This window comes from Mauremys reevesii, linkage group 1 (genome assembly GCF_016161935.1).
Source record: "Mauremys reevesii isolate NIE-2019 linkage group 1, ASM1616193v1, whole genome shotgun sequence".
NCBI classification, from domain to species: domain Eukaryota; kingdom Metazoa; phylum Chordata; order Testudines; family Geoemydidae; genus Mauremys; species Mauremys reevesii.
In genome coordinates, this window is record NC_052623.1 from 261,751,702 (window position 1) to 261,765,846 (window position 14,145).

Below are 14,145 nucleotides of genomic sequence, written 5' to 3' on the forward strand. Positions count from 1 at the left end.
CTCTTATCAGCATGTCATCTTTATCATAAACCATTTTACAATCTGGTTTTTGGTTACTCCACTTTGTTTTAATTTCTTATAGCAACAGAAGATTATCACCATGAAGCTCAGAATGCAAACAATGGACAAGCCATTACAGCTTCCTGCAAAAATAAAGATACAGACCTGCAGTTTAAAATACAGGCCTACATAGATAAAAACACTGTTATGATCTTCAGTAACACAGCGTGCAGTCTCTCTGCTAAGGTAATGAGTTAATTTTCATGCAGAGATATGCAGGATTTGTCATATCTTACAAGTTCACTGTTCTTCATTTCACTAATGTAACTGAGTTGCAAGATCCCATTGACTTCAGCGTGGCTCCACATGGACACAGGAGTCTGTCCATGTGAAGTCATTTTCAAGATCAAGGTCTTAGTTGCTGTCTCCTCTACTTTTCCTAGTCCAACCATAGCCAGAACAATCTTTCTATTTTTTCCCCCTGCAAAGTGTATGTCTGGTTTCTCATCCCAGCTGCAGACCGCTCCTGCGTCTGGCACCCATCCCACTGTCCCTGACAAATATCTGGTCCTGACCTTCCAGCTCATAGGCCTCAATTCAGCAAAGTACTTCAGCATGTGCTTAAGTTTACTTTATGTTTACTTCAGTGGGACATATTTAAGCATGTGCTTAAACCTAAGCATATGCTGAAGTGCTTTGCTGAGTGAAGGCCATAAAATGCTCTGTTTCCAGATGTTCTCCACCTGGAAATTAAGCTGCAAGGGCTAAATTTTGGCTCTTAATCTCAGCCCATTCCTTCAGGTCCTGATCCTAAATTAGAGTTTTCCTATCGACTTCAAGGGTTTGGGTCAGGCCCTCAGATAGGTGACCCAGATGAGATTTCTTATTAATTCTGGTGTAGAATTTATCATCCCTTTGTCAATGCCACTTCTTGAGTTACCTTGCTTCTGTAATACCCTTGCTCTGCTATTTAGAGATTTCTTAAAAAGTTAATTTATCTAGTTTGTCCTTTGGAGAAACAGAACTTTGAAGAGTAGTTTCTACCTTTTTCACGTATTCATTGGGTTTGATTAACTAAGGATTATCTTTCTGTTAAAAGATGACCACTTTTTCTTTCTGTTATGGATAAATTGTTTAACTCTTATGCAGGTTGAGAAGTTCCCAGAAGGAAATTCCCATCTACTTAAAGATATTTCCCACTCATTATTTAACGACCTGCATATGCCTCTACACATTAATTGTATATTTTTACTCTAATGGATGTAATTAAATTAGAATTTAGGTTTTCTCAAAGGGGAACAGAAGTTTTTATTTCAGTTTTAGAAACGATGGGCAATTGGAATAAGATTTTGTGCATTAGAGTCTCAAGTCCAGGCCCACATTAGCAGAGGGATCTATCTTAGAGCACAGCCCCATTGTTCCTGTTAATTAGGGCTTCTGTTTTTCAGGATTTATTTTTAGAAATTTTTGATTCATTATTTTTAATTTCACAATTTTATGTAGATGTCCAAAAATCAGGGCACTAAGGGGCTTTCTCTTTGTATGAAGAGATTATTTATTAATGTTCCCTAGAGCACGTTAATGTAGTACTGTTTCAAACAGCACTGCATTAACGCACATTATGGAATCAAAGGGTTTACATGGACCAATTAATGCACAACACATTAGAACAGCGGTTTTCAAACTTTTTTTCTGGGGACCCAGTTGAAGAAAATTGATGCCCGTGATCCAGCAGAGCTGGGGATGAGGGATTTGGGGTGTGGGAGGGGCTCAGGGCTGGGGCAGAGGGTTGGGCTGCAGAGGTGAGGGCTGCGGGTTGGGGCCAGGAATGAGGGGTTCAGGGTATGGGAGGGAGCTCTGGGCTAGGGAAGGGGGTTGGGGTGCCGGAGAGGGTCAGGGCTCTGGGCTGGGGCTGAGGAGTTTGAGGTGGAGGACGGGCTCTGAGTTTGGGGAGGGGTCCAGGGCTGGGGCAGAGGGTTAGGGTGCAGGACGGGGTCAGGGCTCTGGGCTGGGGTTGCCGACCAGAGCTGCTAGGTCCCAGTGTGCTGAGCAAGGCGACCCAGTGCCTTACATGCCACGACACAGTAGTGAGTCATGACCTAAACTTGGAAAAACACTGAGTTAAAGTGCATTAGAAATCACCACCGTAGTTTGCATTACTGTTCCGTGTAGACAAGCCCTTAGATATAAGTAACCATTTCCAGAGTTTTTCCAGTGTTTATTGAATAGGCACTGGTTTCATTTTTTTGTCGGTAATGTTTTATTGGTATTATCAGTTAAAACTGAAAACCAGAAGCCCTGCTGTTTAATGTACAGTATTTTAAATTGAATTCTAGCTCAAGTCATCCGACATCTTGCTCTCACTCAAATCAAGCTTAACTTTGGATGGAAGCAAGATTGGGCCCTAAGACTTTAAAAGCCACAGAGCAGAACAGCCACAGCACAACTAAGATTCTATCATTCTAATACTTGTGGTCAATAGTAAAATGAAACTTATAATGGATAGATAAGATACTATGAGTGTCTGATTTTCTCAGGGCATTGATTATAAGGACAGAGTGGCAAAAATGGAGGAAAAAATAAGACATTTTGAACTTTGGTGTTCACCTCTATTTTTAAGGAGTCAGAATTATTGAATACCTTGCCCAACTAACTTCTAATATGGCAGAACAATCTACCTCACTTACCAGTTATGAGGCTAACATGACTCCTTTTTAATGGATTTTTAGAGGGCTCATCAATATTAAATTTATAATGAAAACTCAAGGCCAGATTTGACCCTGCATCTGAGTTCTTGTTGGCTTAGAGAGGGGAGTGTAATGGAGGAAGGGCATTGGATAGCCAGTTCCAGCTCCCTGATCCTGTGGGCCAGTTTACACTGTTCTCAGCCTCTGGATGAGTTAGAGCAGCCTTGGAACTGCTCTAACTTATACCACTGGCATGTGGCTGTAAGAGAACTCAGTGGAATTTCTTGTGCAAGACAGTAACTGCTCAGCATTGGGAGTAAAGCCCAGTGTGTCCCAGAGACTGGCTAAGTGACTTGCACAAGGACACAATGAGGCAGTGGCAGAGCCAGGAAGAGAACCTGTGACCTCTGAGTTTCTTCTCTAGCCATTCATCTACATTGCCTCTCAGTGGGAGGATTCTTATGGGCTAGATGTAGATAGCAGATAAGAGGATAAATGGGTGGCCTAGCAGAGGGAAGAAGGAAAATTTTGGTGTTCAGTGCTTCGTATTAATGTCACTATTTATACACTGTGCTTTATGCAGGTGAAGGAGCTGTTCAGATCCATGAGCGTTCCCTACTGTTCACTTGAACTAGACCAGACAGGTGAGGCTCTTTTTGCAGTTGAGTTTCTTGTATGCAAATAAATATACTGAAAGTCTGCAAGCACCACAGTCTTTCCTAATATTTCCTGTGACTACTTCCTCGTTGGCTGTATCTGCAAACAATGAAATCGCTGTTCTTCCCTGTAGTCTAAAGACAAACTTTTTTTTGTATCTCTTCCTCATGGAGAGCATAGATGTTCTTGTAAAACAGGTGAAACATTTCCTCACCTTCCTCCTCGGAACAACTGCCTGACATGTTAAAACTACAGTACCAAATGGGATTCACTGCTGTTGTGTGTTTCATTCTGCTATAGCTGTGGCTGGGATTTACATGATGGTGTCTGAAAATGATAGCGATGCTTCCTTCATCCTATACTGCTTTTCATGTAATGTTTTAGCCCCTATGAGAGGTGAGATTGTAGTGCAATTGCTTTTATATGTACAGTGCTTCTCAAACACATTTAAACACAAGTAACTAAACTGAGAGGTGAGACTGTAAGTTAATGTAACAAGCACCTTCATCCATACCTACAGGGCTTGCTTCTGATCTCACTTACGATATTACAGTAACGCAACTCCTCTGACTTCAATGGGTTATTCCTGGCTTGCACTGATGTCAGTGAGAGGCGTATAAAGTCCCTTGTGTGTACATTACACCCATTTAGATTATCTTTGACTGACCAACTTGCTCACTTTGGCACAGCCAATGATTGAACCCTGACTGTGGAGGCAGATGTGGCTCTAAACCACGTTCATGCTTCCTCTGGTCTCAGCAGAGCCAGGGGTTGGGTCATCCCCTGACACAAGTTAGACTATCCACAGGGCTGCTCTAATTTATGGTAGTTTAGGTTACAATAGTCCTTTGATCAGGGATCAGTGCAGTGTCACCCAAGTCAGCCCTGACACATCTCCTGCAATAGGGTTGAGGGGTGGCAGAAGCCACTGGCATAAAGCCAACATAGCTGCCCTCTGCAACAGCACAAAGAACAATTGTTGGAGCAATGATCTAGTCGTATGATTTACACCCACTCATCAAGCTTTGAATTTGGCCCACTGAGTCTTTTGGACTCTAAGTAGATGTAACCCATATTGCTGAGGTTCTAGGTGATAGGAGTAAAGCAACTGGCACATCATTGTTAAAATGAGGCATTTGTTTCAAGTTGTCTCTTCCAGATAATTTTTCAATCAAATTCTTCCTTGTGTAAAGGTTCTCTTGCTGATTCACGCCAATGCAAATTAGCAGAAAGTTTCTGCTTTGTGACATGGAGAGCAAATTCTTACGTAAATCAACAAAGACCTTTGCCTTGAAGTGCATTTCTTAGATCTGCATGGCAAGTACTTTGAGGGTTTACACCTACCGCTCTTATGTAAGAATCAGGCCCTCCCTGTATTACTCCCTTTTACTCTTGCACTTAATATTGAATTTTGTTTGGCTTTTTAATACTGTAAAGAGTTTCTTGGTTTTGTTTATAGTATCAGATTGTTAATGGACCCTGTGCAGGGGGCACAAGGGCTGGGGTAAAAGCTCCTTGTGCTTTTCTCCCCTCATCCTGCTCCACTGCACTACCATGGGAGTGCTTTCCTCCACAAAGGGGGCAGGCACAGGGGGTAGAGTCTCTGCCTGGGCCAGCAGGTGAGGCCAGACATGAGGAGAGCGCACACTGCATCCATTTCAAGGGTGGCAGAGCTGCAGCGTGCACTCTGATAACCCCAGGAAGAATTCCTCCTGGGCTGCCATTGCAGCATAGTCCCTCCTTACCCATTCAGCGCAGAGTTGTGCCTTTAAGACACGATCCAGCTCATAGTGCTGTTAACATTAATGTATATTTAGCGACGGGGAGTTTCATATTTTCTTTAATGTTACAGTGTGCCAGATATAGTCCAATATCATGGCCCAGCCAGCTTTTTATGGGTTTTCCTAATTTGTAGGCCGTATATTCACCTGGTGTAAATTAGCACAGCTTCACTGAAGTCATAATTTCATTAGAGCTATGCTGATTTACACCAGCTATGAGAGTGGCCCTAAATGCCTGGATCCAAATGTGCTAGATGTGAGATCCAAGACGTGCTTGTGGATGTTGCCCTGAGGAATATGCTAGTTTATCTGAGGGAAAATATTGATTCACCAACTCTCTGCATTATTGTAATTACCATTAATGGAAGAGATTATACTGAGTGTTTGCCAGAACAAACACAGGATATGAAAAGCGCTTCTTTGCTTTGTCATTCATCTCTGGCAGTTTGCCCAGTGCAACAAGGGAGTGGCCGAGAAACTATGAATTTATGACTAAGTTCCTCTGGCAGATACTTGGGGTGTCTAGAGCTATTTGTATACAATTTGCCTTGTCCAACCAACATATTTTTATCTAATTTCAGAGTATAGTTTTACATTAACATTCTTGAAGCTGTTTAAACTTGTTATAGGAATACAACATAAGGGTCATTTGTTTAATGACCACAGAACTCTGGCTTTTCGTAGGATTTTTTTTTTTTTTGGCAGGGGGAATGTTCTACCTCCAGTACAAATCCTGGGAGGTATTCAAAAACTGTGTCCCAGTATTCCTCAGCATGTATTGGTGTAGGCTGCTATCCTGTCCCCTCCGCTCAGGAAGGATTAAACACGACACTCTGAGTCTGTTCAGTCCCTTTCCTCATGGTACCATTTATTGGTTGCACTGACAATCTTTAGCAAACCCCAAAATCAAACAGTTCAACATAAATCCAGCAGCCACCCTTCCCTCAACCTGAGGGCTTTCTTGCCAGAGCCTCTCTGCACCTGGCAACATAGGTGCTGGGAGTGCTGCCTCACACTCTGTCCTGAAGTGGGTTCCATCATAGCCAGGGTTTACAGTTTGGTTCAGTGGCTCTCAGCACCCCCACTTTACAAATTGTTCCACCACCCCTGCCAGGCAACTCTTCCCCAGTCTTCCTATGGACCAGAAGCGGCCAAAGTGATTGACCCTCTGAGCTGCGTGCAACAATTTTCAGAAGTTCAAAAGCTAGGGCACAGCTGCCAGGGCCTGGGGCTTCTGCCCTGCTGAAGGCACCTGTTACAGTTGGTTCCTACATAATGTTTCCCCAAAATAAAATGTTAATACTTTAACATAATTAATAACAATACCTAGTGCTTACATAACGATATGCATTTTCAGAGCACTTTACAGCAGTTAGTTAATTAATTTTCACAATCGCCTTGTGAGGTAGGTGAGCATCATAGGTGCAGACTCTGGGGGTGCTCCGGGGCTGGAGCATCCATGGGGGAAAAAAACAGCGGGTGCTTAACATCCACCAGTGGCCCCCCGATCAGCTCCTCCTTTCCCCCCTACTCCCCTGTGCCTCCCGCCTGCCGTGGATCAGCTGTTCAGCAGCATGCAGGAAGCACTGGGGGAGGCGGAGCGGGGGAGGCAGGGCTGGGGCAGGAAGAGGTGGGGGGGGCCTTGGGGAAGGGTTGCAGTGGGGGTAAGGCTTGGGGTGTTGAGCCCCCCAGGGAAATTAGAAAGTCGGTGCCTTGGGTGAGTATTATCCCTAAGTTACAGAGTAGGAATTGGAAATAGTGAAGTTAAGGGTTAATTTTCAGTAAGCTGGTCTGTCTGCATATGAGTGCACAATTGCATTTCTCCTTTGTGTGTTCACGACCAGATATGTTTGCACATATCAGGACAGGTGTGTGTCTAGCCATGTGCAAACCAGAATTTGCACTGCACATCCTGTAGTAAGCAGGAGAAATATGCACACAGCTAAATTCACACAAGTGCGTGCTGACCAGCTTACTGAAAATCAAACCCTACGTGACTTGACCAAAGTTACGTGGAGATTCAGGAGCAGAGCTGGTCATAGAACCTGTCATGTGTGCAGACCTTGCCTCTCCTCTGCATTCAGTGCTGTGCCAGATCAGCACTCCCATCGTCAGGATTGGAAAATGTTAGTTGTTTCTGCTAATTTGTTATACAGACCTTTTCTATGAACATAAGTGGGTAGGTTTTTTTTTCACTTTGATGTCTAAGAAGGAGGTGTAAATCTCACCCAGCCTTCTGAAAAAGTACTCCACAGAACTGGCTTTCAGTCAGTCACATTATCTTTGTCTTTAGTTGGACATTCTAAGATTACATATAGCACTTTATATGTGAAATGATTTTGGCATTTGAGTTCTATCAACTCAATTGCCAAATTGAGTTGATAGAACTCAAATTTCTGTCATGTTTAGGGTTACCATACATCTGGGTTTTCCCGGACATGACCTCTTTTTTTGGTAGTCTGCTCTCCATCTGGGTGGATTTTTCAAATAAGAGGAAATGTCTGGGAGCTAGCGGAGCAGATGCTGCAGCTCAGAAAGAGCGGTCTCCATGCCCTAATCGGTCCCTTCCCTGCATCCGCAGCTGCCAGATCCCACCCACCCCACCCCTCCCTGGCCTACCAGGTAAATGGAGCTGCCAAGTGCCTCTCAGCCATGCTGCTTGCCGCACTGAGGGGCCTTAGAGCCTGGCCGGGAGAGTGACAGAGCCAGGCTGAGGCTCCCTGCCCTGGGACGGGGAGAAGCCCATAGATGTTGACTGATGTGCTGGTGCTGTGTCCCGGTCCTGCACTAGCTGCCCTGCCACCTTGACATGGAGTGTGACTGTCATAAACAGTTAGTTAAGGGTTAAGGTTTTTGTCTACCTGTAAAGGGTTAACAAGCAGTACCTGTGGACACCTGACCAGAGGACCAATGAGGGACAAGATATTTTCAAATCCCTGTGGAGGGAAGTTTTTTTTCCTGTTCTTTGTTTTTAGAGAGTCTCTCTTGGGAATTAAGAGAGTCCAGACATCTTAATCAAGTCCTCCCAGGTTTCTGCAATAAATTCTTCTATTCAAGCTAGTGAGTATTAGCAAGGAACTAGTGTTCTTATACTTTTATTTCTGTATTTGCAATTCTGTGTTTTGCTATAGAATTTCTTTAAGTCTGTACTGTTATTGCTTTTACTGAGAAAGAAAGGAGGGGGAATTCTCTCCAGAGATTGATAAGTTTAGACCCTGTATATTGTTCCATCTTGGTTACAGAGACAGTGACTTTCTTTTTATTCTTTAATAAATTCTTTTCTATTAAGGACTTGGTGACCCTTCTTTGGTGTCTCAGGGGAGAGGGGGGGGGGAGAGGCATTCCTCTGTTAGTTAGATCCCGGCTCTCCTAGGAAAAGGGAGGGGAGGAAGCAGGGGAATGGTTTATTTCTCCTGGGTGTAAGAACTCCATGGATTTGGGCTCTTGGGATCCAAAGGATTTGGGGAAGGACTGTGTCCCAATCCACGTACCTGATTGGGTGGTGGCAGCTTTTACTAGATCTAAACTAGGATTTTAGTTTAGAGATAAATTCATGCAGGTCCCCATATTGGAACCCAACAGCTCTAAGTGGGGGTGAGACCAATGACAGTGACGTTAACCCCCACCTTGAGTGTGAGGCCACCCACAGGTACTCCCTCCAGCACTGCCTAGGTACATCCTCCAGCACTCCCAAATACCCCTCCCAGGACACCCCCACCTCCTAAATACCCCTCCAGCACCCCCCAACTTAACCTACCGTCTAACTCTCCATGTCTCCTCCTTGGCAGTGTCCTCTATTTGGGAACTTGAAGTATGGTAATCCTAGTCATATTAACAGATGCAACGGAAGGAAGAGTTTTGAAGAAACTAACCAAAAGAGAACCATCCCAAACTTTTAATAAATGTTCATAAGGTATTAGCATGAAAAACTAATGATGATGAGTTGTTGTTTTTTTTTCCTGGAGCGCTGATAGAGAAAAATATTGGTAGTAATTTTCTTTAAAACTTAAAAACGTAACCATAGAAAATCTAATTTCCCTGTTTTTTCCTAAATGTATTGTAAAACTGGCAGGAATCCTAGCCGATCAGTTTATTGGATTTCAGCAGACTAAAATATAGCAAGTCATTCTAACTTTGCATGTGACTCATCATTGCCTTAGGAAACAGGCTTGCATTGAAGTGTAATCCAATTCATGGGGAAGTGAGTGATGGTTCTTGAGAAACAGAAAGCCACACCCCCCTGTGATTTCACTTCAGTGTAGCCTTCATAAAGGAAGACTTTAGACTCTGTATTCTTTTGTACTTTATTTCACAGAGGATGGGCAGAAGCTGCAAGACGTACTATATGAACTAACCATGGAAACTTCAGTACCAATTGTATTTGTGCAACAGAAGCAAATAGGAGATTATGACAAAACTTTAAAGGTAGGGGAAAAAAAACCAATATGAACAGATCCTTTTAACTTTTTAAATTTGAAGGTAAGAATCAGTATAGATGCAGCCTTCCTTTTAACAGTGTGTAGTTCGGGGGGTTGTTTCAGCTTCGAGTCACAATCACCCTTTTCCCATATTACTGAATGGGAAGCAGGTCCTGGCAAGATCCCAGCTAAATCGGAGCAGAGCTCTGAAGGGAGGCTGGGAAGGGGGAGAGGGGGAAGATCTTGATATGGAAAAAGTTGAGAACTACTGATGTAGTAAAGACTCTAAACAGTTTCATAACTTGTGATGCAAAATGAAACATTCTTTTTTAAAAAATTTCAAAGCATGACTTACAAAGTATCGTCTCCTCTCCGGATACACTAGAAGTAGGCATTATAGTCTCTTCTTATGATGTGTGCTTCATCAAGGATGCTTTTCTCACTAATTATGCTTGATGGTTATCTGATAGCTATTTTGTGATGGCTGTCTAGCCTCAGACAGGGCTGTCGCCATCAGGCAAACAAAAGGATGTGTTTTGGGGAGGAAGAGAGGTGGAGAGAAACAGCACGCTTTCCTTTTAAATTTATTTCTATAAACGTGAACACTGTGAAACAGTACAAAAAATGCTTCCTTCCTAAGCTGTTCTAACAGAAATAGAACTTGAACCCAGCCATAGGGCAGAGGCCATGTTACCAAAGGGGAAATGAATCCAAAGTTTTAGATGCAATATTCTTTCTTTTTCTGTGGGTTTTGTGTGTGTGTGTGTGTGGTTACATGTTCCCAGCTACTGATGCCTCTGATGCTTTCAGGGTTTTGTTTCCATTTTTAAAAAGCAGTCAGTGATTAGCTAATGCTTCTGATTTAGCTTTCTACAGCCAAGTCTACACTACTGACTTTTGCCAGCATAGCTATGTTGGTCAGGGGTGTGGATGAGATGTGATCTGTGACTTAAAGAGCTGTACTGGCAAAAGCCCCTAACGTAGATGCACTACACGTAACGTCTGTTCGGTGTGAGAGTCACAATACATCGTATATGGTAGAATATTAACTCTTTGGAAGATGTGATATACTCATTGAATGAAACTCCAAATAGAGAGAAATGTGTAGTGATTTCAATGAGGCTTAGGGCATAAGGATGATTTGTGCTAATTTATCATATATGTGATTTGTGATTTATAAATGACAGCACCATAATTTATTGAGATGTTATTTGCTTAGTGTGGGGTTTTGGGGGGAGGCAGGGAGATGGATGGAGTATTGCCCGATCTGTTCATTCTTTACTTCCTGATTTTGTTCTATGAATTAGTATTTTCTTAATATGTTTATCTGATGCATTTGTTCTCCATGTACTTTCACATCTTGATCCATGGGGCTAATAACCTCGCAATGCAGTGCAAACAGCTAAATCAACAAAAACGTGCTTGGCATGTAATTATAATAGATGCTTGAAGGGGGTCTTGAAATGTAGTCAGTTTAATGAAGTGAGTTAAAGGTATTTTCAAGTGCCATTCTTGTTCCCTGAATCTCTCTGCCAATTTGGGGGGTTTTGCCATCACACTTTCCTGTTTTCTTTTTTGTTTTTCAATGGTTTTCTCTCCTTGCTGTCTGAAAGAAACAGAACAACAAAAGAAGACACTAACAGACAGTGAGCTACCTCTTCTCCTTTCTCTCCACCCCACCCTGATCCAGGCATGGCTCTCAGTCCCTTTGTGCTGAAGAGGGATTCATGCACTTCCCCCTGCTCTGGACACTGCAGAGGCTTCTCTGCTCAGTCTGGGGTCCATGCAGAAGTATAAAATGGGGGAGGAGGATGCCTGTCATTCCCCCTCTGGCCTTTCAGAATTTATCTGGAGAAGGTAATTCAGCCCCAGCCTGGCTGTGTTACCTGTTCTGTGGAGCTCCACATTCTGAAATGAAGTTTCAGAATTACAAGATGCAAATTTTCTGACTTTTTTTTTTTTTAGTTTCAGACATTTTTTTTCCTGTGGGAATGTCTGTTGAAATAACACATTTTTTCTAAATGCTTTGGTTTCGACAAAAATTCTCTCAAAAAAAGTTTTGATGAAAAATTTCCTTCCAGCTTCTTTCCAGTAGCTAACAAGCTCTCAGAAAGCTGTGTGGTTTCAAAGGTGGCTGTGTCCCTTTAACATACGGGGATGTTTATTTAGTATGGAAAGTCATTTGGAGCTATGCCCATGCACACCAGCTGAGGACCTGGTCTTTGCTCACTAGAGTTTTTATCTTGTGCCATTGAGGTCAATAGAAGTTTTGCCTGCAACGTCAAGTATCAGGCCTTGTGGGAAAAATCCTTCATTTTTTTTTTTTACTTAGTCCCATTGAAGTGGGGCCCCACAAACTTAACACAATGGCTGATTTTTGGACAGAGGGATATGAAGATTAATGGAATGTGCTTTGTAGACTACAACTGTCCAAATGCATGACTATTAGAGCCGAATAACAACAGCTAATCCACAGAGAGAGAGCAGAGGCAAATTCATCCCTGGTGCAACTCCATTGACTTCATTTGACTTTCTTGCATTTGGTCCCATGATTCTGGAATGAAAGCTAAAACTATTATGTCAAACCTCAGGGAAAGCCACATGCAAAAAACATTAAGTATAGTTTTCTTTTCTAAGAGACAGACTAGTTTATGTAGTTGGTAGAGTGGTTAACTGAAATTTGTTTAAAAACTTTAGGGGATGTTTTCAGGGAGTATGGCATTGCTGAATTTTCCTGCTCAGACATGCTGTGGAAAAGGGTGGCAGCGGATGGGGGAATAATTATTTAAAAAAACCCAACAAATTATAGGCTGGGTGAATTCATTCTGTGTCAGCATATTATATAATATGAACAGGACTAGGACTGATTTAATGCAGTACATTGAACTGTTCAGTCCAAACCTGCACAAAAGCAGCAGGTTCATATTTTTGTGTCTATGCAGGAAGCTGAGCTATTGGAGTATGGCTTACAAAGATACAACCCTAAGAAGCTAACTGGGAGTAGTGTTTGCAAAATCAAAAAAATACCCATTTCTCCCTCCCCCAGCACCTGTTTCTCACTGGAAGTATTCATTTTGTCATCGATTTCAGATTTGAGAGCTATGGATAATGCTTTTCTTTGAATAGATTTGTCTCTTTTGTTTTCTTCTTTCAGGCACATAAGGAAGGAAAGATTCAAAAACTACTTGAAACAAAGGGACATGATCACATGCAGGATTCCTATGACTACGATCTCATTGTCATTGGAGGGGGTTCTGGAGGTCTGGCTGCTTCCAAGGTATAAGTGACAAAACGCAAATTTATGAGCCATTGATAATTGAGCGGAATACATCCTGAACATTTCAGGTCTGAATATCTCTAGTATTGTAGAGGCATCAAATTAATTCTTGTTCTTTTGTGGATCTTCTGGTGCTAGTCCCAGGGGAATGGTATCCTCATTTAAAGAGACAGTTGTCTGAAGATGAAAAGTTTGAAAATGTAACAAAGTGAATATAAAATAAAACTTGACCTTTTTTCCTCTTCAAGAGATGTTGTTAGAAAACACTGGGAAAATGTCTCGAGAGGTTTTCTTAGCATTTGGATTAAATTGCTGAGAGTATTTTAAAAACTATCCTGAAATTATTATAAAATTTTTATTTTTGTCTGAGATTAATATCTACCTGGGAATCTTTCTCTCTCTCTGTGTGTGTGTGTGTACATAAATGTGCGTGCGCGCACACTTTTTTTTTCATTTTTGGATCAGTCATTTTATTTTTAATGGAAGAAGTTGTATAACTTCATAGTTTCATAAAATGAAATCCTGGCCTCACTAAAGCCAGTGGGAGTTTTGCTTAACTAGCTGTGAGCCCCTCATATGATGGAATACAATTGATAACGCATGAGCTAGTTGTGGTCATTCAAGATATCAGGTTACTAGTTTGAAAAACAAATGCCACTCTTGACATCTACAGATCATGAGCTAAATTCTGTATTCATGTATACCAGCACAACCACACTGAAGTGCAGGAGATGTGCAGAGATGTAACTGAGGACAGAATTTGGCACCAGGAGCCTTTATGCTGTTATAGGATATGTCAGATAAATGCAGTAGAAACACATTTTTAAAGGGAGAACCAGATAAATAATGTTGTTAGAAGGATTTTAAAACAAATGGAATGTTGAGAAATTATTTAAGCAATATGACTGGCTGAAGTGGAGAGCATCAGTTCTTTACCAGTGCCCTCAGCCTACCAAATGAAACTGCATCACTTGTAGAAATCTATATGCCTGTTTTTTCCCCCTCTTTTCCATCTTGAGTATGCAGATTAATCCTGAAGATTAATGACCACCTGGCCATGCCTTTTGCAACTCAATTGTTATTACATAATTAAACATGACATTGATTTTCAGCAGTGTATGATGCTATCATGTACTATGGATATAAGTTCTAATATTTAGATATTTGTGTTGTTTAATTTGTTCTCCAGGAGGCTGCCAAGTATGGCAAGAAAGTGATGGTGCTGGACTACGTTACTCCTACTCCTCAGGGAACTAGATGGGGTAAATTTCTGCTGACTACAGTCATGTTGTTATAAAGGGACATTTCTTATTAAAAAACTCAGA

The 14,145-nt window shown here is 42.0% G+C and overlaps 1 protein-coding gene across 2 annotated transcripts in view; it reads left to right on the top strand.

Annotated features, from left to right (window-relative positions):
* The window catches only part of TXNRD1 (thioredoxin reductase 1), a 57,240-nt gene that overhangs the window by 12,487 nt on the left and 30,608 nt on the right, over positions 1 to 14,145 (top strand). For both annotated transcript variants that reach the window (XM_039487079.1, XM_039487078.1), the window contains exons 2-6: positions 83 to 246; positions 3,271 to 3,331; positions 9,441 to 9,550; positions 12,698 to 12,820; positions 14,010 to 14,082. In XM_039487079.1, the coding sequence (XP_039343013.1) occupies positions 83 to 246; positions 3,271 to 3,331; positions 9,441 to 9,550; positions 12,698 to 12,820; positions 14,010 to 14,082 (531 nt within the window). The remainder of the gene's footprint in view (positions 1 to 82; positions 247 to 3,270; positions 3,332 to 9,440; positions 9,551 to 12,697; positions 12,821 to 14,009; positions 14,083 to 14,145) is intronic.